The sequence below is a fragment of the Petromyzon marinus genome, chromosome 41 (genome assembly GCF_048934315.1).
Source record: "Petromyzon marinus isolate PM22_M1 ecotype Great Lakes invasive population chromosome 41, UKy_Petmar_22M1.pri1.0, whole genome shotgun sequence".
Classification (NCBI taxonomy): Eukaryota; Metazoa; Chordata; class Hyperoartia; order Petromyzontiformes; family Petromyzontidae; genus Petromyzon; species Petromyzon marinus.
In genome coordinates this window covers 10,079,876-10,105,916 of record NC_133707.1, presented here as the reverse complement: position 1 = coordinate 10,105,916, position 26,041 = coordinate 10,079,876, and the positions used below count along the sequence as shown (strand labels likewise).

General features: G+C 49.2%; 1 protein-coding gene and 1 long non-coding RNA gene across 4 annotated transcripts in view; both read right to left on the bottom strand.

Annotated features, from left to right (window-relative positions):
* The window catches only part of LOC116951028 (bifunctional heparan sulfate N-deacetylase/N-sulfotransferase 2-like), an 82,429-nt gene extending 67,111 nt beyond the window's left edge, over positions 1 to 15,318 (bottom strand). The window contains exons 1-2 of the mRNA XM_076073378.1: positions 14,577 to 15,318; positions 13,436 to 13,789 (exon numbers count right to left, since the gene is read on the bottom strand). Of these exons, the coding sequence (XP_075929493.1) occupies positions 13,436 to 13,789; positions 14,577 to 15,290 (1,068 nt within the window). The 5' untranslated portion in view covers positions 15,291 to 15,318. The remainder of the gene's footprint in view (positions 1 to 13,435; positions 13,790 to 14,576) is intronic.
* A 64-nt stretch (positions 15,319 to 15,382) lies between these two features.
* LOC116950882 (uncharacterized) overlaps positions 15,383 to 26,041 on the bottom strand; it is a 213,582-nt gene continuing 202,923 nt past the window's right edge. For all 3 annotated transcript variants that reach the window (XR_012946520.1, XR_004404085.2, XR_004404084.2), the window contains one exon: positions 15,383 to 15,705. This is a non-coding gene — a long non-coding RNA (uncharacterized LOC116950882). The remainder of the gene's footprint in view (positions 15,706 to 26,041) is intronic.

Sequence of the window (26,041 nt, the reverse complement as noted above, 5' to 3'; positions counted from 1 at the left end):
TTCACTAAAAGCAGGCGAGCAGATAATCCTCGACCGTGAGAGTTGATCTGTGCGTGTCCCACCCACCCTGGCCTCTGAAGCGCGCATCCATCAAGAGGCACACCTCTATTTATTAAGTGAGCTGTACTAATTGCAAAATCATCCGCTGACTTATGGCTCCCTCGCGCGTTTCACGGCCCCATAAATAATCCGCTCGGCTGGACGCCAATGTCCTTCGTCGGTGGCGGTGGTGGTGCTCCGGTGCGCGGGCAATAAAAAAAAATCACCGGCAATCGCTCATGCCAATCTAATTCGCAATACATCTCTGCCATAAATATCCGAGCAATCCATGCGCGGCATAAACAATCGATGCGAGGCAATCAATGGGCCTATTGTTTTGTGCCTCCGTCCGACCTCCAGGTAGCTGAGTGATGTTTGACTGCCACACCTAATCAGCTTAGTGCGCGGAGCGACACTCGGGAATCTAATGTACCGCGCCGATCCCATCAGCGCTCTGCACCGCCGCTCTGCACCAAGATATTGGGCACCATCCGCGCATTAATAATTAACGGCGCAGCAAAAGTAATTTTTCTAGTATTTTTGCACGCGCGGGAAATAAGTTTTCGCTCATCCCGTACGAAAAATGATACGGTCACGTTTAAGATTTAATTTTTAGAGCGCAAAACGACCTGCGCAATGCGAGCGTTAGCTTAGAGAACCCTTGGTGTGAGCCTGGAGGGCAAGGGATGATGGATGATTAGGTGGCATTCAATAATAAGGGATGGCCATTCTAGCCTTAACAAACGCAATGGATTCAAGTATGAGCAGTGCATTCTCTTATCAAAATGGCCGAAAGGGACACTTTGATTGGAAACATTTTGAATTCTTTACACTCGACGGTCTCGCTGTGTCGCAAGACGTCTTGACGGGATGGGGTGGGAGAAAGTCGCCTTCCCGCTGTGGCCCCACCTGTAACAGGCTTTCCCGTCACCTTAAAACACAAAACTAATACCATCGTCGGGGGAAAAATGGTTGTCGTTAATTTGATTCCAGATATGATCAGTGGAGCTAAATGCCGCAAAAAGGTCCTGTTAAGGGCCAACAACTGACTGGCATTTAGCTCCTGAACATATTGCAATATGGCAGAATAGAATTCACGGCCTCATTCTATTTGACGTAAAAAAAGGAACTTTATTGATGTTCAGTGTTTTTTTTTCTCCAAGCTGATCCCGCACACTAGTGCGAAGCGCCATGACAGTACGCAGAGTGCCTGTCGGAAACCTACTTGCTGTACCTCCGCCTGTAACTACCTCATTGCACCACCCACAAGGTGTCAGAGTGTTGTGCAAATATATCGTCACGACTGTCATCCCCGTGTCATCCATTCACCAACCCCCCCGCCCCACCCAACTCCCCGACCACCTGCAAGTCCCTCACTTCACAAGCAGCATTTCCCCCCCCCCCCCCCACCTCGTCCCAAGAAAATAACGAATCGCCGTCAGCACGCGTCCCGCGTCCATCAGTCTACCGCAGCGGAGGATCTGACCAAGTGCGGGAGCCCGTTCGATAGAGACGCGACAACGGGATGGTGGCGGAGACGGGCAATAAGTCGCCCGTGGCCGAGGAAATCTGGCGAGGAAATCAATTGACGAATCATGGGCGGCGGAATGTGGCCGCCGTCCCTCTTCGCCTCATCGGAAGAGCCGCGCGGTCGGCGCGGACAGGCCCGGTGAATGAGTGGAGGGGGATGTTTCACCGCGGTGGCATTTTGGCACTGTCTGCAAGACACCGCGCGCGCCCCCTTCATTGTACCATCAACGCTTTCCAACTCGGGCTGAAAGCGGCAATGAAATTGGCTCTGTCAGTCTATCCATAATGGAGATGATCGATCATACAATACTAACTAAACTTTAGGATAAAGTTGTATTGCTACTCGGGACTTTAAAAAAAAAAAATTAAACTAGATTTTTCCAAAAATTGGCCAGAAATGTGGGGACATAAAGCAGAGCGATAAGGGCTAACTTTCTTACCCTGGCGCTCCTGAAAAATTATCGTTAAAACACTTCACTTTAAAATCTCCAACAAGCTTAAAACTTGCGCTCAAGAGCCCATGGCACACGTTGTCCCCCGTGCACATACACGAGATAACATTTTAAGTTCTTGCACAAAAATTAACCACAATACCTTGCTAATCTCGTCAAGGAACATCAACCGTCACGCGAACTCGGACCATCCTCGCAGAGGCTTTTGGCTGGCCATCGAACAAAAACAGCCACCGCATCGCATGCTTTCAGATGCGATTCTACGGCCATCTGGAATGCTCTTCCTTTCGATTGAAAAAGTATTTCTTCAGAACTACTTTTTGTGTCTAGCTTGTTGTCCTTGCCCCACATTTCTGATAAGCACGGTTGGCTACGTACGGTGCAAAAAAAGTTCAACATACATACGTACAATATTTGGATCTTCATCTTCCTTTTGTACGGGGTAGATTTAATCAGTGACTGGACAGGGTCACTGCTGAGAGCAACAAAACCGAGCCAGCCGCCACTGTACGGGATGGAAGCCGCCTCAGCGACGGACGGGGAAAAGTGGAGGGGCCAATAGTTCTCCCTTCGCACCGAACGAGCCCCAAAGTAACTTGTGGAAAGCGTTTTTTCCCCCGATGGCAGGATTGGAACCACTGCAGCATTTTATTAACAGGCCACAACTCTGGCTTGTCCTATGGGGGTGTAGCGGTCAGCGCGCTGCGCTATGAACCCAGCGGCCCGAGTTCGATTCCCGCTCACGGCCAAAACCGGTGACGATTATCTCAACCGGTCCTGGGCCTCCCCTAGGTCGACTCAGCCTCAAATGAGTACCTGGTGTGGTGTGTAAACATCGCCACTGGGGAGACAAAAGCGGCCGGGCGTGGTGTTGGCCACCCACCCACTCGTGTGCCGTGCCGGCCTTCATAGGTGCTCGCTAACAGCACTTGCCCCTACTGTCTGTTGAGGCTATACGGATGATATTTGATATTTGTGATACTCACCCCTGCCACAAGGATGTGGAACTTCCACCACTGACACGGGGCTGCAAACAGGAGATAAGCAACCACCCTCAAATGTTCATTCGAGCAAGAAATTACTTTGGCTCGTGAATGCTTGAAAAGTGGCGCTACGCTGCGGTTCGGCCTCGTCTGTTTGGATTTCACAGATCGCGCGTCCCGTGTGGACAAGTGCCATATGGCGTCAACCCCAGCGCCCCCGGCAAAATCTACATTGAGCTGGGAAATATCTCCCTTGTCCCCTCCCCTACTGGCCCACCCCATCAATTCCCCCCCCCCTCCCCCCATTGAAGATGCATCTGTCTTGATAAATATATCCAATAAAAATGCAGCGTTCTCAAATTAAACGTAAATAAAAGTGTAAATTATGAATGCGCCTGCTGGTCATGGCAGCAGACTTAACATGTGTTGAGTAGATATATATTCTTGGTTCTTTCGGTAAAGTCACGTAGAAGGGAAACAATAAAATAATAAAAATATAAAATAAAATTCTCACGACGTTTCGACTGCAACACAAGTAACCATCATCAGGTGTGAAAACCACAGCAAGAAAATTTGAAAAAAGTGGCGGTTTTTTTAACGTTAGCACCACGGAGAGCGATTTGACAGTTTGTTCAGATGGACGAGTCCATCTATGTTCAGAAAAGAGGAGGGGGGAGACGAGAATAATGGATGCGGTCTGAAAGCCACCGTAAGCGTGAACAATCAATTAAGACCCGAAATGGTTTATCAAATCCTTCCAATGATTGCTAAGCCAGAATCCATCTTCTCGGTTGAAATTGTCTATGTGTTTGTGTATGTGGATAGCCTCATGAACGAATCTCTCATGGTAGCCAGATGGCTTGCAAAGAACCTCTGTCTTGGAGAAGTCAATGTCATCTGAGCCTACTGAATTATACCAGTGATCTGCCACGGCCGAGGTGTTGGTCCTACTGTGTTTTAGGTCTGCTTTGTGTTCACGAATGCGGTCCGAGACATGTCGTTTGATTTCTCCAATGTAACTACTACCACAGCTTTGCGGATTGTGTAGTCGGAGTAACCATTAGCCTTAAGAGCTTGGTGTACGTGCTTGAGTTCACTGGCTATGTGTTCCTGGTCGAATATGCATTGGGCTCTATGGTGCAGAGTCTTGATGAGGGAATTCTTCTGGGATGGATGGTGGTGGGAATCCGGTTTCAGGTAAGCATCCGTATGGGTAGCTTTCCTGTAGACAGAGTGGCTCATTGAACCATCAGGTCTCTTTTTTATTAGGACATTCAAAAAAGGTAGCTTGCCATCTTTTTCGACTTCCATGGTAAATCTGATGGCTGGGTGTATGGAATTGATGTGGTCGAAGAATTGGTCTAGAGCAGGCCGGCCATGTGGCCAGATGACAAAAGTGTCATCCACGTACCTCTTCCATAAGGTTGGGTGCTGTGGTTGTCACACCTGATGATGATATCTTGTGTTGCAGTCGAAATGTCGTGAGAATTTTATTGTTTCCCTTCTACGTGACTTTACCGAAAGAACCAAGAATATGAATCCCTGCAGTCACGAAAGCTTTAAATCAAAATGTGTTGAGTACTGAAGTCTTTTTCACCATTCATACGACGAATATTCATGTCGCTGGAAAAATAATTCCCAATTCAAGTGCCCGAAAATTTGATTTTCTTTTAACATCATCCGCCATGGTCGATCCACTCCTGAATGACAGCCTCTCCCCAAGCCACCACCATCTCACACGATCCTGCGATGCAATAATCCACCGACCGGCGGCACGCACAGGCTCATTTCATCGCTCCATCTCCTTGGCAAAAGTTCTCAAACAGCGGTCCCATTGCTTGGCTGCCACGCCATCATTATTGTTGACCGTCGGCCATCGGTGTACTACCTGTTATCATGACAATGTAATGACAAAGTTCACAGTGAAAAAAACAAACTATTACGGTTGAGCATCGAGACAAAGATAGCCCTGAGAAGATGACACTACGTAACCACTTCCTGAATTGATCGACCGCTTTCATCCTACACAAGAGGGAGCTCCTTCACGTACTGCAAAGATCGGTTGATGTGCTCATCATACAAAATAAAATTTAATTCCAATGTTACTCCAATTAAGTCGGGAAAAATGTAACCAAGTGAAGCAACTGGTACAAGCTAGAAAACCAGGCCATTGAGGGAGCCTTTGCTCTGACACTACAAACAAATGCGCAGACAGACATATATTAAACGAAGCAGCTTAAACCCACAAATCATGCTGGTATTAAGAATAAGTGATATTGCTCTGTTATGTCAATCCGCCCTATAAATATTTACAATGTTGCCAATCTTACAAAAAAAAACACATGGATCTGCTTCATAGTGATCCGTTTAGGGCTTTTTTAATTTACAGTTTTCACATAAACACGTGAAGTGCCCTTCGATGGACGGACACACACGGACAGACAGACATTTCCTGGGACGAGCAATAAGTAGCCTGTCGGCCCTTTTTACATAAACAGATGAACATCGATTGGGTTTTGGGGTTTAGTACTTTTTTTTCAGACACGTGTGAAGTATCCTTGGACGGACAAGCCGACGGACGGGCAGAAAATGTCCCAGCCATGGCAATAAGTAGCCTATCGGATCTTTTAATGACCATAACTACATGATAGATTTTAGTTCAATCGTTGACAAGCAGGCGAAGGCTATAAATTCTGTACACCCGAGAACCCAGTTTAATATCGTCTGGCTGCCACAATTTCAAGCAGGATGCAAGCATATAAAACAAGTATGAAAAGACTGACAAGGAAAGCTTGAATTGAGATAAATAGGAGATAAAGAGGCCCAGAAACGTGCAGATAGAGTCTCCGCAGAACGACCTCCAAAGGGTGTGAAATTACTTGAAAACGTTTCTGCCTCAGCCCTGGACGAGAACGGATAAGAAAAGACTTAATCAGCTCGCAGTAAATTATGAAGTCCCATGCGCGTGCATCAAACAAAGCGTTTAATGAGATCAGAGTGAGGGTACATGAAAACCAAAATTATTTCCCAGCAATTCGATATTCCTTGCCACAAAGCCCAAATCCAATTCTTGTCTTGAAGATAACGAATGAGCAAGCACAACACCGAGAAGAAACTGAAAGTGAAAACATTACAGTGATCTACGCTATCTGTGTCTTTTGCCGTGGGTTGAACGGTTAAACAGAAAGAAATGTTAGACTACTTGCGTTGCTATGAAGAAACAGATCAAACGGAACTAAACTTTTTATTTTAGCAGGTAAGGCGCACTGAGCGATGTCGCTCTTTTTCAGATGCGACCTGGCCACAATTGATAGCTCAACAAAGTGGCTCATCTTGTGGAAATTTATAGCAGCCAAAAACTCTAAACGCACGTTTATAAATGTGGAGGGGAAAAACCAGAGCGCCCGGAGAAAAATCCAAGCAATCACGGGGAGAGAGAGACACGCAAACTCCAAATATACAGACTTCAGGGTCTGGATCGAACCCACGATCTCCTGCATACCAGGCGAGGTAGTTGACATCTCGCCACCCTGGCGCACAAATCAAATCGAGCCATCAGAATACGAATTGAATGGGAGGCTTTGGCCGGTTTGGCCGACTCCCGTCGAATCTTGCCTCTTCAATGACTCCAGGAGGGGGGCACAGCGAGCCGTTCCTTGCTCACCGTCAAGATTGACGACCGAGTACTACTCCCGAACGTCATCTCGACGATGGCAGGGCCCGTCAGCCCAGGTGCTTTCACAGCAGGTGCCCCCGGTTCTTGAGGGGGTTTCGCCCTGTAATGTTACGCGTTCATTGAGCTGTGTTTCCCCCGCGAATGTTTCTATGTTGGGTTATTGAACACAATCACACAAAAAAAAGATTCGCGACCGAATGACCAGCGAGCGGCAGCATAAACTCAGAGAAAAGCACTCTCATTCGTTGCTATTAAGTCAAAGGTCAAAGCTCGTTGTGTGTATGCATGCCTGTGTGCTGAACTTCTTTCGCACCGTACGTAGCCAACCGTGCTAATCGGGCCGCCACTCGTGCTGGAAATTCCACATTTATATGGGGGGGCTCCGTGGCGGCGAATGTATAAGCAGTTGGCTATTATCTACGGGTCTTAAGCCGTCCAATTTGTCCTGGCACCCACTTGGGGAGGGGGCGGGGGGGAGGGATATGTCGTTAGTCCTATTAACCACGCATTTGTTGCAAATGGGCTGCAGTTTGCTGCCAAAAATTAATCTCATTATTCGCGTCCGTCCACCTTTTTTTCCCCCTCGACATTCAACTCCGCGACGTCTGCTTCCAGTGACTCGCCGTAATTTTATGACCCACACCCCTCTCCAACGAACCTCGCCCTCAAAGCACGCGATAACACACACACAGGTGCCCCACCCCCACAAAGCAGGCAAATATAGACTTGGTTTTCCATCCACTTTCGTATAATTTAACATCAATTAATCTCGTTTAAAATTCATTAACATTTCTTAATTGGATTTCTCCTCGGGTGAGCAGCCGTGGCAAGGGTTAATGAGTGTTATGAGCTCAGACTTCGGAGCGAGCCACATTGATTGCTCTTGGCGAGCATTAACCTGGGGTCGCGTAACTATTATAAGACACATACCACAAGTTGGCGACAATGCAAATCAAGACTTTGATTTCGGTGCGATTTGAGAATTCGCATTCCAGCGATTTGTGCGAGCCCATGGATATCGGGGAAATGTCAAATGCGCGGTTAATTAAGCGCTAATTTTCGGGCTAAACGATGGCAAATGAGGAAATGTAGAAAAATACGTGGCCGCGTTTTAAACGCGAGCGTGAGAGGGTGACGCAAAGGCAGATTAATTGGGACGCGAACAAATTCAGACAAATGAGCGCTCCAAATAAGCGAAACAAAGCAATGAATAATCTCGAGCTGATTTAAAACTGGATTACTGCTGTTACCGCCACTCGATTTACACACGGGTCCACGTAACGTAGAGGGGACGCTGCCGTCGTGCGCAAGGGTTAGCGGCGTCGCAGGCGAAACAATTGGAAATGTTTCTTAAATCCCACCCCTCCCACCTCTGTCCACCCGGCAGCATAAATGGCAACACCACAGTCAAACGGGCGGTCACATTGTGTGGTGGGGTATTTCGAACCGCGAACAAGACATCCGTCTAGTCACGGCACTCTCGAGCTACTTTGAGTGGAGGGCCTTCGCACGAGCAGTGGGGGTGAGCAAGTAATTGCAGGGCTGCGCCTTTCACCTCTACCTAGCGCAGTTTTCTTCAGTGCAAGGCCCACGGGCCACTGGCGGGTCCCTGGTGGCTCTTTAGTGCGCCCCCCCCCCCGCCAGACAATACACAAACTTGAAAACACCCCCATCATTATCGTGCTGTCAAACCCCCAATGGTTTCAAACGTGTGGCGGCCCTCACACCGACGATGTCTTATCGGCGGATGGGCCCACAAAGTGAAAATTTGTGAAGAACACTGACCCTATAGTATCCGCAGTATTCGACGTTAATGCTGTGGCAGGGCACCTGACCCACGAGGTCAGGGTTGGGGGTCAACTTTGCTCTTGATCTCTCCGGAGATGATAAAAATGAGTAGCACACAGTGGTCGTCCTATGGGCAGAGTGGTGACTATCACAGGAATGTGGAATTTCATAACACTGGCCTAGGGATGACAACACCACACTTGCACAGTTATACTTTCAAGCAATCATACGGGGGAATTGGCTAAACATCTCCATGAGAACCTTCTTCAAAAGAATCTTGATAGTCAGTGAGTACGAGGGAATTGTTACGTATGATTATTATAATTGTTATATATTTTGGAGCCGCAGCTAAAGAAGTGAATGCATCCAAGAGGACATTTACCGAGGAGATGGAGCGATGAAATCAGGTTTGAGGTGGATTATTACACCGCAGGGTAATGGGAGATGATGATGATGATGATGAATTGGGGAGGCAAACATCCAGCAGCGGATTGGCCAAGGCTAATGATGACGACGAAGACTGCAAATAGCCTTCATTAACATGCCTGGGAACCATACCCTTACATGCATCAATACAAGTATAACTACAAAATCCTTATATAACAATTACTACCAAACTTACCAACACAGCTTACGAGCTCTTGTGCCGACGAGGGCTGTTAAGTTTTACGACAAGATTGAAACAATAACATGCTTTTCCAAAAATAAAAACCTAAAAATATATTTATATCATAACATCATGCATGTTGCGTTTCAGGGAGATTATTGTGTGTCCTTCATAATGTAAGTACACAATGCCCAATGTGTGTGTCTGTTTGTATCTGTGTTAACTTCAAATCCCCGAACACGAGAGGTTTCGCCTAATGGGTTGGGGCTTGGCGTGCTGTACACACCAGCACGCTATGTTAACTTTTCACTTGCAAATGAAACAGGTGACACACACACGCGCACACATAACCAGCATTGCAAATAATGTAGTTAAATTATAAAGCACTTATAAATATTGTTTCGACTAATTAATTTCAATTTATCCCATTTCATACAAAGCACAATGCATCTAGAGCACATTTAATCCACGCACCATGCAATTACTTTTCCCCCCCCCCTTCCTTCCTCCACAGATGTTTCATTAAATGAACGTTCCCAGACAGTATGGATTAAGTGCAAATCTGCTTTGAATGTGCGTGGATTAGGGGGGCGCTTTCACCACATACTGAATAAACAATACACTTTCACACAGCGAGCCGCCCGGCTTAATAACTCCGTACCGTAACGGTAAATGTTACGAGGGCACTTTGCATCAAAGCTTAAATTGTCACACGTGCGGCGCTGTGCGAAAACAATGTCAGCCTCTTCCGAGAAAGGTCTCCATGCTTTTGGGAAAGGGTCCAACGGCCTGAAATTTTAAGATCATGTGGTGATACTTTTATTTATCTACAAGAGCGTCTGATAATGAATCGGCGCTGCACAACCCTGAGGCAGCAGCGGGCAACTCGCAATTGGAAGGTTTGCGAATGAAATCCTGGGCGGGAATCAAACTTGGCCAACCATCCCCACCCAGGGTGGATAAAAGTGGGTACAACTTTGTGAAGGCTCATCGGTGAGATATGCATTTAGTGAGACTCTTCCCCTCCATGCGAATGTGTAATTTATAATACCGCTTTTGGACCATAAACAGAGACCATTAGAGTCCCATCAGAGACAGATACATATTTGTCCATCGCCTAGAGATCCCATCAGAAATCGTTTTGTCCATTTTACTGTCTGGAGACCCCACCAGTGACAGATATGTTGGCCTAGTGTCTAACGACCACATCAGAGACCGATTACTGTCTGGATACATTGATGTTTAAAGACACCACGAGAGAAAGGTCGATCTGTCTATTATCTAGAGCAGTGTTTTTTTACCTGGGGTGTCACGGCACCCCCTGGGGGTGTGAGATGCCCTTTCTGGGGTGCGAGACATGGCCAGATCTTTTTAGAAGGTAAAATCATCAAAACACAAATTAAGCACGGGCACCTAAGCACAACTTACTTTGTTTCACCAAACCTGTGCACTTAGTAACATTTGAAACAAATGTTACAATTGAGGGTGCAAGGGTGCAGTAAAAGTTTAAGAACCACTTGTGTAGAGGATCCTATCAGAAAGCAACGCCACGGAAATATCGGAAGCTCAAGGACAAGTGGCTGAGACAATCATTCCGTACTGTGGAGGGAGGTTTTAAGCGACTGCTTGCGTGCGCGTGGCCATACCTGCCCCAAAAGCCAACACACAAATGGGATGTGTTCAAGATGAAAGCCGAGCACGCACAGAACACCCCCAGACTAGAGAAGATGAAAAACTGTTTGCAGACCACATCATCAGGCCGCAGAAGAGGGGGGGAGGCTCGAACATGTGACCTTTGGAATGAAGAGGCGGGGGAGTGCACCGGCTGTGTGCTTTACACTCTGCCAATGAAAGTTCGCCTGGGCACGCTGCAATTATTGCGCGAGCGGTCTCCGCGTACTGTACCAACGTGCCTCCCCCTACGTGTGTATCGCACAACAGAGGCGCGGGGGGAGCAACGGCGACACCCGGAGGGCCCAAGTTTCATTTCCCCCGTCACGGATAACATCGGGTGGTGGTTGATCCAAATCAGTCCTGGGCCTCCCCTTATTTCGACTCGGCCTTAAAAAATTAGTCACCTGGTGTCTCGCGCGTAAAAATCAGCACTTGCGGTGACAAAGGTGGTCCGGGCACGGTGTTGACTACACCACCTCGTGCACCTTGCAGGCCCTTCAAAGCTGGGGTGGTGGGGAGGGGTTGTTTGTCTTTGAAAAAACTAAAGCTATTTTTATTTTACCAGGCAAGGCCCACTGAGCTATACAGCTCCTTTTCAAAAGCGACCCGATCCCAGGTCGCTTTTGAAACCCACGACCCTCCTGTATACCAGGCGAGCGAGTTAACATCTAGTTACCGCGAAAGCGAGGCTTTGACTTGTCGATCAGCACAATGAACCACAGTCCCAGAAACCCAAACTTCACTGCCTGTATTTGATCCCTAGCAACAGCTGCCCATCGAGTGTGGAGGCAGTGCAACTGCAACCGAGGCCCATGGGTAGGAGGAGGCCAGGCGCCCGCCAAACTACGGATAAGGGGGTAAATTCAGAATCAGAATATTTCTAATGGAGGAATTCGATGACCTACAAAAGTTATTTATCACAGGGGGTACCACCCCTCAGCCAATTCCTTACATCAGGGCCCATTGCAACCATCCGATGTCAATGACCTTTCCGTATGTCTGCTCAGCCTGCCAAATAGGAACCCGGTGCTTTATCGTCAATGTTATGTTTTGTGTGTAATAACCGAGGCTAATAATTTACTATGCAAGCTTTGCACAGTTACAGATACGTGGCTAGAGTCCACCAAGACCGAAAGTCTCTTACATGGGGAAACAAGGTTCCCAGATCACAACAGAGTTCACTTGTGAACAGACACGGTCAAAACAATCGGCCATCACAAAAACCCAGTATTCACACGGACGGCAAAAAATAGAAATATTAAAAGCACAATTAGGAATGCAAATACAAAACATTAAAAATGCTCATTTATTCTCGAATACAAGTTGGGTGACCAGCACCACGCACGGCGACCTTTGTCTTCCCATTGCCGATGTTTACACACCACACCGGGTACTCGTTTTTAAGGCTGAGTCAACCTTGGGGAGGCCCAGGAGCGATTCAGATAATCGTCACTGGTGTTGGCCATGAGCGGGATTCGAACTCGGGTCGCCGGGTTCGTAGCGCTGCGCCGCTACGCTATGCGCTCTCGAGTGAACAAAGTTTTTTTTTTACGGCTCGCCTATTGTGGGGAAATTAGCTATGGAAGGGCATCGGGGAAGTGATAAGACGTGTAACACAAACCGGGAGTGTGCGATCAGAGTTAATAACTTGGAGTGCTCTGTGCGTTGCTTAAGGGGGCCCCGCGTGGCATGAGTGATTCTCTGCTCAAGGGTCGAGGGGCACACTTGAATCGTCATGAACTGGGGAATTGAGATTTAAATTAGGCCAAGTGTGAGGCGGTTCAGATTCCCAGCAGCCTCCCAGACAACTGTCGGGTTAACCAGAGGTCCTACACAAACACAATTGCATAGCAAAACACGAAGCCCGACTGTGATTTGGTTAATAACGCACCCAGCCACCTTTGTCCCCCCCCTCTCTCCCCCAGTGCTGATGATTACACAGCGCAAGAGATACACATTTAAGGCGGAAATGACCCAGGGGATGCCCAGGGTCGGTTCACGTATCACTCGCCACTGATTTTAGCCGTGAGCGGGAATCAAACGCAAGTCACCGGGTTCGTAACGCAGTGCCGCTGACACAACAACAACAACAACGACCTCCATTCGCCTGCGCCAGGATATTTGGACTACTTTGAGGCCACGTCGAGTATCGGAAGCTCTCTCGCATGAAGTGACGGGACAGACACAGGCGTTCTAATTTAACTGATTGAGATTAATGGCAGCTTCCCCACTTGTGCTCCTTACTGTGCCGATAAACACAAAGAAAACTTATCCTCCATAGAGCGACAACAGAGTGCTGTTAGCGAGCACATTTTAAAGGCGGCACGGTTAATGAGGGGGTGGGTGGCCAGCACCATGCCCTGCTGCCATCGTCTCCACAGTGGTGATGTTTACACACCGCAACAGACACTCATTTGAGGCCGAGTCTACCTACGGGTGTCCCAGAAATGGTCATGAGTTTCATCACCGATGTTGGCCGTGAGCGGGAATTGAACTCGGGTCACCGGGCTTGCAGCGCACGGTGCTAATTACCAGAATGACGGATGCCATCATTCTTGGGGGAAAAAACGCCAGGACAAGTGACCGGCCACCCCTATACTATTTCCAAGGTCCCGCATGTGCCCGGCACCACCACCACCGCCGCCGCCGCCGCCGCCCCTCCGCCCCATTCCAGCTTAGGCCTCACCTCCACGTCCTGCACCTTCATGCGCGTGCCCTCCTTGCCGACGAAGATGTCGTCGATGTCGACGAGCACGTAGCGCTCGAGGGGCAGCGCGAGGCGGCGCCCCGTCAGGAACGCCACGGCGTCCACGAACACCAGCTTGTGCAACCACAGCGCCAGGTTGTTGCCGAAGAGCACTCGCTGCACGCCGTCGTACAGGCCCAGGTCCTGCACCACCGTGGGGTGGTAGACGGGCGCGACGCCCGGGTGCGGGATCAGGTCCGACGACTTGGTGCGCGCCAGCAGCACGGGCAGGTACGTCGTGTGGTTGAACTGGAACACGGTCCAGTCGTCGCCGGGCAGCGGCTCCTGGATGACCTGCGTTGGTGGGCGGGGGAGGGGGGTAAGGTGTGGGGGGGCGAGGGGGTGGGAGGTGAGGGGTAAGGGGGCGAGTGGAGGTGCGTGAACGGCGATCGCGCATTTGCCCGTGGACGGTAACGACGGAAGGGAAAACGCGACGACAGCCGCCGTTGGCCGCCGAGCGATGGCAGAAGTCAATCAGCGCTCGCGCCGGACTCGGCACGCGGAGATGAATAGGTGGGACGGCACTCGCGTGCCGTCGTGCTGTTCCAGCCCTGAGACAGCGGTGGACAGTCCGCAAAAGTCACACGGACTCGGCGCGCCCGCGTCAGAGCTCGGACGCAGGTTTCCGTAGCGCCTGCGGAGCGACGTGGTAGGCGGCAGAGGGGAGCGTGGCAAAAAAAAAGTGGCTACGCCATACAGTACTTCTACGTTCCTCACATCTATGCCTCCCACCTCCGCCAACTCGTACTGTCCAGCGTGCTAAAGTATCATCATCATCATCAAATAATACCGACAACCCACTCGATGTGGAGGCCCTCATCCAGCAGTGGGGCGTGGCGAATCTAGATGATGCAACCACGAACAAAAAACTGGGGTGGGGAGGAAGCCAGTAGCATAGGCGGCGGAGGAAAGACCAAGCGGAGGCCAGTGGTGGATATGGCCCAAACAGCTGGCATGACCGGCCCCGCGCGGCTTTGGAAAAAGAGAGAGGCCAATTAAAAGCCACCAAACGCCACCAAATTTCTGGGGGCTCGGACGCCGAAGACGCGAAGGGCCGAGCGATCGCCCCGGGGCTCCGCACCTCCTTGGCGCGCGTCACGTAGAGCAGCGGCGAGCTGGGGTTCACGAAGCAGTCCTTGAGCCCCAGGTTCGAGTGCAGGTAGAGGGGGAAGCCCTTGAGCTGGGCGCTCAGGAGGCTGTTCTCGTTCGCCTTGAAGAAGCCGATGACGCCCACGCCGTACTCGAGGCAGTACTTGTCGAGCAGCTCGCGGTTCCACGCGTCCAGGTTCACGTACTTAAGCACGTTCTCGTACACGACCAGCGCGTACTTGCCGCGCCGGTTCTCCGTCAGCGTGGGCATGTCGCCCTTGCCCGGCGCGATCTCCGCCCGGTAGCGGAAGCGGCTCATCTCCAGGATGGCGATGATCTCCTGGCCGAGCTGAGAGAAGTAGCTTTCGAGGAACACCAGCACCACGGGCTCCGTCTCGGGCTTGTAGTCCTGGCGGCTGGCGCGGTGCGGCCGGGCCGCGGCCGCGGCGGCCGCGGCCGCGGCCACGGCGGCCGCGGCGGCCGCGCGGTTCGCGTTGCCGGCGACGGCCCTCGCCCCCGAGCCGCCCGTGCTGTTGTCGTCGCAGCCGATGCGCGGCCCGACCCGCAGCTCCTTCACCTTGTCGGAGTCGTTCATGTAGTACATGGTGAGGCACATGGACAGCACGCCGAACGCGATGAGGAACACCATGAGCTTGCGCAGCTCCAGCTGCCACACGCCGCGGGTGACGCGCCACATGCAGTTCATGGCGCCCGCCCCGCGGGGGGCGGGGGGGGGGGGGGCGGGGTGCGGTGGCCGCCGCGTCGGCTCCGAGCACGCGGTGGCGGGGGGGGGGGGGGGGGGGCCGCGCTGCTGCGATCCTTCGGGGGCTGGGGGGGGGGGCGGCGTCGATCTCGTGAGCAGACGCCGACGTTATGTCACCATTGCAAATGCGCTTGGTGGCAGGGCGACAGGTATTGGTGTGCGCACGCACGCACGCGGGGTTGCGTTTGGTGACGATTTGGATTTTGTCTTTTTTTTATGTTTTACTCCTGCGGAGGTCGTCCGCTCCGCTGAGCCCGCCTCGCCGGCGGGATGGAACTCTGTGGCGTGATGCGTTAATTTAAAAGGCAGGGGAAGTCAAGCGTGTCCTGGGGTCTCTTCTTCATTTTCGCGATGAAGCCTGCAACACAGGAACAAGGATATATATATTAGATGCCGTTGCTCTCCTGTTTTTGTAGATCATCATCATGATTATTTTTGTTTTCATCCGAAGGTTTTTGATAATTCCCACGTCGGCGACCGCTACATCACAGCCGTCACACAAAGCACCGATCGTTAAATCAGTAACGAGTTGCATTATTACAATTGACTCGATTCGTATAAATGTGAGCGGCCTAATGATTTGAGCATTTGAATTCGTCTGCGAATTAATGATTTTATTCTGAATGAATTCTCACATGCGTGCGAACGGATATGAACATTAATGCTTTTTTTCTAAAACCCCCTTGGCAAACGCCTTTGGCTCACGGCCGTCTACAATACATTTATATTTTGATAATGTACATTGAAAAAAAATAAAGAAATAACTTCCATAAAAAATTACCTTATTACACAGAACAAATATGAGGCAAGTAACGGTTCACCTCCTTCGAGCATCAATGAATTTCCATGATTCATGGTGGCAAATGCACATGCGCGTTGACACGGAGGCACACACACAGATGCTGGTCACAAGCAGACACACACTTGTATGGCCTAACACGCGCAAACACGAAGATGAAGACCGCCCCCCCTCCCCCCCGAAATGTATGTTGCACCTCTTTCGCGCTGTGCATAGCCAACCGTCCTAATCGGAGGTGCGATTAGCACGGTGCGGTAAGTGCTTCCAGCAAGGGGCAGCTATGAAGGTCGACATAGCACACGAGGGGGTGGGTGGCCACCACCACTTCTGGCTACCAGTCTCCCCGTTGCTGATATTTGCACACCACACCAGGTACTCGTTTAAAGACGAGTCGACCTAGGGGAGGCCCAGGACCTGTTCAAATGTTCGCCACTGTTACTCGTCGCGAGCGGGAATAAAACTCGGGTCGTCGGTTTTACAACGCAGGGCTATCTACTGCACGTCAGCTCCCCTTGTATATATGTGTAAACACACATGTACACACAGTAAGAGGGTAATGAAATACTTCCCCTGAGTGAAACTAAAATTGAAAATGTCAGACCAAACCTATCTATAAATGATAATTAAACTGCTAATTAACATGCAGACAGAGGAAACGATTATTGCGGATAATTATTATGCTAATTATACTTGGAACGCTCTAAGTTAATATGCATTTATTTTAAACCGGCCTTGGTGAAATTATGCAGGACAAGACTGCTTCACAAATTAGTTTTGCGTATTAACGTTAAGTGTGGTATCCACACAAAACAATCTTCCCAAATGGCTTTTTTTCCCCTCCCAGACACTGAACAATTTCACGGGGAGCAAACTCGCCACTAAACAGTGGCGGCTCCACCAAGTGGGGCTGTTGCGAGTGACCTCTGACAAGAGAGAGCGTCGTAATGAAGGAAAACCTCGTCGTGTTATTGGCCTTCCCGTGAAAGTGACACAGCTGCCTTAGCTACCAACGGTGAGGCATTTATAAACAATACGACAGAAGAACAAAGCAATCAAATGCTGTCCCCATGACCCTCAGGTCCACACTACATAACCCCTTTGGCACTGCCAAAAGCCGAAAGAACAATTACAGATCAAGCTGACACGGCTCAACAAATTAGCCACCCAGAGACAAATCAGACTGCGGTGTTGCAGCGGTTTCTAATATGAACAACTGAAAATGTTACCTTCATTAGGCAATTCACGTTCAAACTATAATTATATCTTTTTTTGCTTTTTCACACAACAAAAACAATTTCTAGAAAAGCATTTTCATTAGAAAAATCATTTATCATCCCCAGCTGCTTGGTGGGACGGCGCCCCAACGCTCCTAGTGGACGAACCGCGCCTGCCACAAAACATGTTCATCGCCCACGATCGCAAACCTCTTATGATGCAAATAGAAAAAAAAAACATTTGGCTCATTTATTAAACTCGTAACACATTACCGCCTACAGCCAGCACGGAACAAGGCAGCTTGCGCACACCGGCTTTGGATGTTTCTCCCAAATATGATTTTGATTTGCAGACAAGATGCCTTGGGCTCTGTCTCCCGAGTCCCAGGCATTTATAATGAATCCACCTTCACGAATGTTCTCGACAATGTTCGTGGCTGCGACCCGAAATGTGCTCGGTGAGTATTCAAATACTCGGTGAGTATTCAAATACTCGGTGAGTATTCAAATACGAACTGAGCTCGGTTAGTATTTGAATGGCGGACAGCCGATTCTCGTAGAGTGGCCAGAAGACGACAGTGTTGAGTGCTATTCCCCCTCGTACACGTGGTGGATTTTACCCCCCCTCCCCCACGTGTTCCAATTTCCTCACATGTCCGCCCCAGATAACCTTTATACGTAAATAAAGGCTATCTTATCTGAACAACAGCTGGAATGGTAGCGTGTGTGTTGAGCCACGACAAAGACAATTCCTCATAAAAGTTAAAAAGTTAACGACACAATTCATTACGCAGTAAAGTCCGTGCTGAGCCTCAGGACTCATTTGCAGGAGGATTCCCCACATTCTGTTCGGATGATTAAGTTTATTTTTGTTCGTATTATTTCTCATGTTAGGAAACTGGAGTGCTCAGAGCAAACTTATTAATACAAGAGAGACACAAGCACCGCTTAGAACTTGCAGATAGTCGGCCGGCAACCTACTTGCCGTACTACGCTCCACATTATCTCCGCAATGAAACATCTCACACCGCTCTCACAGCGATCCACCAACCCCATCTCCAAAAAATTGCATTGCGATCACGTGCCAACCACCACCGGCACCTGGCCTCGCAGCAGGACGGTGGCTGAAATGCACGGGGCCGTATTTACGCTTACGAACAAACATTCGTACACAACCGCGCATCCTGTATAGAACTTGCACAGATAGTCGGCCGGCAACCTACTTGCCGTATTACGCTCCACATTATCTCCGCAATGCAACATCTCACACCGCTCTCACAGCGATCCACCAACCCCATCTCCAAAAAAATTGCATTGCAATCACGTGCCAACCACCACCGGCACCTGGCCTCGCAGCAGGACGGTGGCTGAAATGCACGGGGCCGTATTTACGCTTACGAACAAACATTCGTACACAACCGCGCATCCTGTATATGAAAACGTCTTCAAATATTTGCCGCGTACAAAGCAGGAGGAGATGGATAAATAATCTGGAGTCTGGCGGGAAAAATGAATTGTAAACTACAATAAAAGACGCCGCACTTTCAGAAGGCCGCAGCAATGTCATAAAAAAGTGGCAGGAAAAGTTACTCAAATTGAATTTGTGGATAAGCGGGGGTTGTGTTGTGGTGCATACTAAACAGCGAACCCTGTTCTACTTCAATCCATTTCCTACGATAAGACGCCCCCCTAAGAAAGCCAACGCTGTTATTTTTCCATTCACATATTAAAATTGTTTGAGCAAAGAGCATCAAGGCGGCATCGCTGAGATCCGCGGGCTCGAATTCGGGTTTCAACCACCTGTGCTTAAGCAGAGTTCTCAGTGCAGCGAGTCGATGGTTTCAGCCCATTTACACGTGACTGGCTTAGATTATCAATTCATTTGGATGAATGACAGCAGGGAAAATGGAAAACATATACGCATCAGTTTGAGCGTCATGAGACTAAAAGCAACTTCAAGTGCGCACCCCCAGCGCAACGATAGAAACGTCCGCTTGAAGGACTTTTCAGAGGGCGTTTGTGTACATCTCTTGTCCAACCGTTCTCCAACACCGAGGGTCATCAACTGCTCTGTGAGATTGTCCACGGGTATTTCGTCCATTGCGGGGGAAAAAAAAAGAGACGCAGAAATCATGCATTCACTGGCATTGCTTTCGTGGCCCGGCTTTCATTCGCAAGAGAGGCCCTCTTGATGGCCCGTCTGAGTTTTATTGTCAGCCATGGCTACGGTCTGTGGGGTGAGTGTTCTCTATTCCAACGGTAGATTGATTGATAAAGGACTCAATAAAACAGTACCATTGTTACTACTCTTAGTGAGCTATTTTTAAATATAGATCAGATAACTCAATGGGGTTCACATCCAATTCAATATGAGATAATGATTGATTCGCTTGAAAAACGGATTCTATCAATGTGTGATGTTTATAAATGGATTGGCAGCATTTCTGCCAGAGTGACTGTGAGGCTATTAGTTTGTTGTAGAGTTTATTTGATGTGAATCTATCCTCCGCAATTTGATTAAGCCCTGCAGCTACATTATCAATTCCGTGCCATCTGAAAGTTTCTGACAGTCTGGGTGAACCGATCTAGGTCATGGAATGCCATAGTGTTCAGTGCGCCGAGCCAGAAACCCAACAAACCAGAGTTAAATTCTGGTGTGTGATAGCTGCACCAGTCCTGGGCCTCCACTTGCTTAGCTGAACTTCGAACGACTACCTGGTTTTGGTGTCTAAAAATCAAGACTGGGGGCAGACAAAGGTGACTGAACATGACTTCAGTGTTGGTCACACCACGCCCCCGTTTGTTTATCACTCAACATTAAAAGGTTCCCGCTAACAGCATTATGCACCGACAGGTCGAAACGAAAGATCTTCCCGTGTGCCAAGTTTCTGTGGCACTGCCGACTCACAGCAATGGGGTGTGCCATGATTTACGGCAATATCCTGAACCCATTGAGCTCTCAATGGGTTCAGGATTTTAAAAAGCCGGACATTTTGGAAGCACCCCCCCCCCTTCTCCACACTTTTGTAGTTTCTCGATCAGCCTCTAAATCAACATGTCAACTTTGCACCGAACACAGCAAAGGGGCTCACGAGGATCATGATATTCCAAAGCCAATCACGCATATTGGTAGAAAATCGGCCTTGTAGTTCAAGCTGCTTTTTGCTGCAAGGATCACTGCCACGTGTTACGTGGCCGTACGCCAACACTCTCCACAATTAGTTTTGGCATTGCTCGATCCTCTGTGGACCTTGTACCCATTGTTCATGGTGTAAAGCAGACTTATCTTCATGGCAATGACATTATGATGTTTGTATTGTTGGACTGATCTCATTTGCTCCCTCCATCCCTGCGGCGGCGGCCGGCCGGCCTTTCCGACGCGCTCTCTCATTTGTCCGCCATTGTGTCGCCTCTCTCATCCACGGGCGTCGTCTCGTCTCGCGACGCGTCCTGCCCAAGCCCCACTCAGCGAGATGGATGGTAGCGGCGTGGCGCACTCTGAGGGACGGCTGTGGCATGGGAAGGCTGTCAATCCAGCAGTGGATACACAATCGCAGACGATGGTGATGATGACGACGATGATGATAAGACTGTCCATTCCTCAACATTCGTTTGATTAAATCATCACTGTTTTTTGGGCTGCCACTGAATGTATCTGGGCTAAACTGTTTACAGGGCACAAAACCTGAGTGTAGGCGGTGATGTAAACAATGGCAATGATGATGACAATGAAGAGGGCTCATCAATAATCCAAGCAAGGCAGACTTTGTAAAACCTGATAGGGATCATTTTCTGTATTTTTATTTTATATATTTAAAAAAAAGATTATTCCAAATTATATTCCAGTGGTGCTATTGGTTTCATGTCGTATAACTCTGTGTCCATACAGGTGAGCAGTGTGTCACGCAGTGCATCATTAATCACTCAGATGAGTGAGTAGTGCATCACTCAGATGAGTGAGCAGTGCATCACTCAGATGAGCAGTGCATCACTCAGTGCATACTCATCACTCAGATGAGTGTGCAGTGAATCACTCAGATGAGTGAGCAGTGAATCACTCAGTGTTAGAAGACAGCTGATGGAAGACAATCTCAGAGCCCCTTCTATGATCCTTCAAGTGACCTTTTTCTTTGCAATCACAATGAGCAAAATTACCCACGCAGCCTAATTGCAGAAACAAGTGCATTGCTTGGCAGTTAATCAACATTTTTAAATATTCAGACGGGAATCTTTATCGAATTAAGTAAAAATTATTTGACTTTGTTTTTTTATTGGGGTCAATGGTGACCGGGCTGAGACCATCTTCAATGAAACCTGGAGTCGAACCCAGGATATCAGTTCAGTTACTCTTCCTGCCCCCCCCTACCCCCCGAACCATCCAGCCATCTCATCACTGCCACGGATTATAATAAGAACACACTGTATTTTATTAGCCTGAGAACCCTTGAACCTTGCACACAGCGCTGTAGTGATGCTGCTTCGCCTTCTGTGGCGGGCGCTGAGCACAGGGTCTCTGGATGCCCACGCAGAAACTTAAAACAAAGAAGATTCTGCTTTGAGTTGTGCAGCATCTAACCTTGGACAGTCGTCCCCCCCCCCCCCCAGAATGCTTTCCCCTTGCCGCTGCCGTTTGTGTTTTTGCGCGCCACAAAGAGGAGCAGATTCGGCCTGTTGTCTCTCGGGAGGTTTTCCTTTAGACCCCTGCCAAACAAATGGGCGAATGGGTGAGCGAATTATATTTATATAGGGTATATTAAAAAAAATATATATTCTCTGTACAAATACAAACAATGCGGGCAACATGGTGTTTTGTAAATAACGCTAATCAATCATGTAAAGTCACGTTGCATTAATGTGAAGTCACGTTGCACTCATTACATACAAAGTGCTTACCAAAAAGAGCATAAACCATCACGCAAACTCCAGTCGTCATTTTCGCAGCAGCGGCTTTTGGCTAACAGTCAAAACACGTTCCTGCGGAGGGAGCTGGTAGGAACGTTGGGTTGCTCGGTCAATGGCCAGGGTCAACAGCGGCGTGGTGTATTCCGCAAATATGCCCGAGTTTTATAAGGGCACCACGGGGTGGCCAGCCCCTCCCCACCCAGCCCCACCCTTCCCACCCCCTTTCAGCCCCACCTAGCCCCTCCCCATCCTCCCCACCCAGCCCCTCCCCATCCTTCCCACCCAGCCCCTCCCTCCCCACCCAGCTCCTCCCCACCCTCCCCTCTCCACCCAGCCCCACCCCTCCCATTTTTGGATGCACGACGGACGGACACAACAATCCCCTGTGGGCTGGTGGTGTAACCAGGAGGTTCCTACCAGTATTAATATGATCTGTGCATTACGCGCTGACAGATGCGCTTCTGCGGCCACCTGGAACGCTCTTCCCTCAGATATTAGGAAGCCACTGGAGCGATGTACTTTTAAATCCAGATTGCAGCCTCATTTTTTTAGAACGGATTTTTGCGTTTAGTATGCAGTCCTTGCCCCGCACCTCCGATTAACACGGTTGGCTACGTACGGTGCGAAAGAAGTTCAACGTACAGACCTTCGTGCATTGCCCGTCGGGTGCCTTGCACGCAGTCCTCCAATCGGTGCCTTGCAACAAACACTTGTACAAAACGTTACGGGAATTAGACAACGATAATACTGGTAGGAACCTCCTGGTTACACCACCAGCCCACAGGGGATTGTTGTGTCCGTCCGTCGTGCATCCAAAAATGGGAGGGGTGGAGCTGGGTGGAGAGGGGAGGGTGGGGAGGGGCTGGGTGGGGAGGGGCTGGGTGGAGAGGGGCTGGGTGGGGAGGGGCTGGGTGGGGAGGGTGGGGCTGGGTGGGGGGTGGGAGGGATGGGGCTGGGTGGGGAGGGGCTGGTCACCCCGTGGTGCCCTTATAAAACACAACGTTTAACCTACTCACGCCGGCTTGTGCCCGCCCTCACAGTCGGGCATATTTGCGGAATACACCACGTGGTGCCGCCGTTGACCCTGGCCATTGACCGAGCAACCCAACGTTCCTACCAGCTCCCTCCGCAGGAATGTGTTCAATAACCAAATAAAAAAAACTTTTGCAAGGAATCAAGTTCGCATTAACCGCACGAAACTGATTGGCCTACACCAGACAGCCTTCTTTAGGGCCTAGCCTCACCAGTGTCAGACCAGAGAACGCCAACAGTACAAAGACAACGCACTATCGGTGCATTTATAGCTTCGAGCGAGCAGCTACAAAAGGTTTCTATTTGGTTTTTGGACATCTTAACACAACTGTTTTATTGCCATAAAGGGTAAAAACCCATTCTTATTTTTTCATACTTTGATACTGGCGAAAATGTAAAAAAAAAATCGAACAACAACAATAATCATGACGTACACTTGCAGAGTGGCGAAAGTGTACGTTCCCCAATGCGCCACCGCCGTGTATGGAGAGCAGGAACTAAACAGAACGTGCAGAGTAAACGGCCAGACCTGGGGGGTGGTGGTGAAGGCCGGTTTAAAGAGGAGAGCTTTCAAGACAGACTTTAAAAACGCTCTAATGACTCTGACTGTCTCATTACCGAACACAAAGCGTTGTTCCGTAGTCTGGGAGCAGCAGTCGAAAATGAAGATGAATTAGCTTCAGAATATGAATTACTCACAAGCTCGAATTACACAGCTTTCAAAAACTAATAACAAACGCCTTTACACTTGCTTCATAGCTCATCGGATTTCTCCAGGATAAATAAAGAATCTGATTCTGAGTCCTATTCTGAGTCCCAGCTTCACCCGATCACATGTGCCAGCATGGTGAAGTATGGTCAAACAACCGCCACGACCACATGGCATGGGGAAGGCACTCCATGCAGCAGTGGAGCGATATGCGTATGCTATTGCAGGCTTCAGACCTAAAGTGGGGTTTCAGTGGAAGTTTGAATCCTTATCGGAGCTCCTCTTGGCCAATCATTCCCTCCCCCCCACTTCTAGGGTCGTCAAAGTGAGTACCCGCTTTGGATGACGTCAAAGGCAGTGATCCATACGGACAAGCCTGCCACCCCACCATAGGAACGTGTAATTTCCACCACACTGGCTCAGGTGAACTGCACCGCTGACTTGGAACGGCGAGACACTTTCACCCGTTGCCTATTTAACCACCAGTCTCATCACGAATGCGAATACGAAAAAATAATTACATTCTTTATTGGCTGGGATGTGACCACCAGAGTCAATACCCCCCCCCCCCCCCTAATGAATGTCTCTGCAACAGCGTGTAGCATCAACACACGGCTTAAGCGCTGGCAGTTTATAACTGTGACACTGACACCGATATCACAAGCTCCTTTGTGGGAGACATCTGGGCAGCGCAGACAAAACAACTTTATCGCTTTGTCCTTCTCCACATCGAACTAAACCACCCGTTATCAAGTCCGCGTGATGAATAAGCGACGAGGGAGGCAGAAAAACAAACCTGCTATTTCTGTTCGCGTGGAGGGGTCTCAAAGCGTAAGCGTTTCTGCAAGCCACTGGGTTAAAACTGTGAAGAACTCAAAAGTCCGACTTGGAAAGTTTCTCCGTTAGGTTTGAGATGCAACCTCGGCAATTCTCAAACCAAGGTTGTGAATAAAGCCACCTTTACCGGCGTAAATAATGGCTTGTTTGAAACAAGCAACAAACACAGGCCATGCATGAAATGTGAACGGAATTGGATTCAAAAATATTCCAGGAAATCAATAATTTCTCGTGTTTGCTTCCAAAACCGCACAGGACATTCAATATTTACCCCGACAAAATATAAATATATTCTCATAGATGCTGCCTTCCAAAAACAACTACCTCTTTACTAGGTACGCGGTCATGAACAAGGTACAAATATTTTAACGAAGCATGATGAAATGTTTACTCGAGTGTATGTTTGCGAGTGCCAGGAGACGGATGACATTTTATTCCCGAAAACTCGTCAGTGGGAAGGCGGAGGGGGAAAGAGTTGAATTTGGTCAACTTAAAAAAAATAACTTTCCTTCTGTTTTCAACAATCGATTGCAATGGAGCTGAACCGCAACGGCATTTCAATGCATCAGCTGTTTGCCATGTTTGATCATACATCGCCACGCTGGCCGGCGTGTGCGTCGGCGAAGCTGGGCAGGTGCCAGGACACGTTCAGACAAGGTCACCGAACAAAACGCCGTGCGACAAACGCGTACTCAGAAGCACTCTGACAATAACGATGTCTCACTTGTTGAACAAATATGTGTGGCGTTATTCATGCCTAATTGCATCACGCAATCGCCGGGGAATCAAAGAGAAACCAATCGCGAAGGCAGCTGGGTGGCAAGCTGGCGGCTAACAATTGCCCGAGCTCTGTGGTGCTCTAAATATGAAGATGATTTCAAAAAAATTAACTCGAGCACCCAGAGAAAAACCCCGGGTCCAAGGAATAGGTGGTGGCGGCAGCGACCACTTTTGCTGCACCGCCGTCTCCTCAAAAGCCAAGGTATGGGGGGGGGGCTCCCTCTCGATTCCCACGGCAAGGGGAATTCACAACATTTATGTAAACCACCAACCCGTGCTTCCACACTGCTGGATTAGAGGCCTGCACAGCCACCACCGCCCTGCTCACATCTCGAGTGAAAACTCATTTGATTCTTTTTAGAACTGCTTTTTGTGCTTAAGTTTGTTGTCCTTCCCCCCCCGCCCCCATACCTCCGTTAGT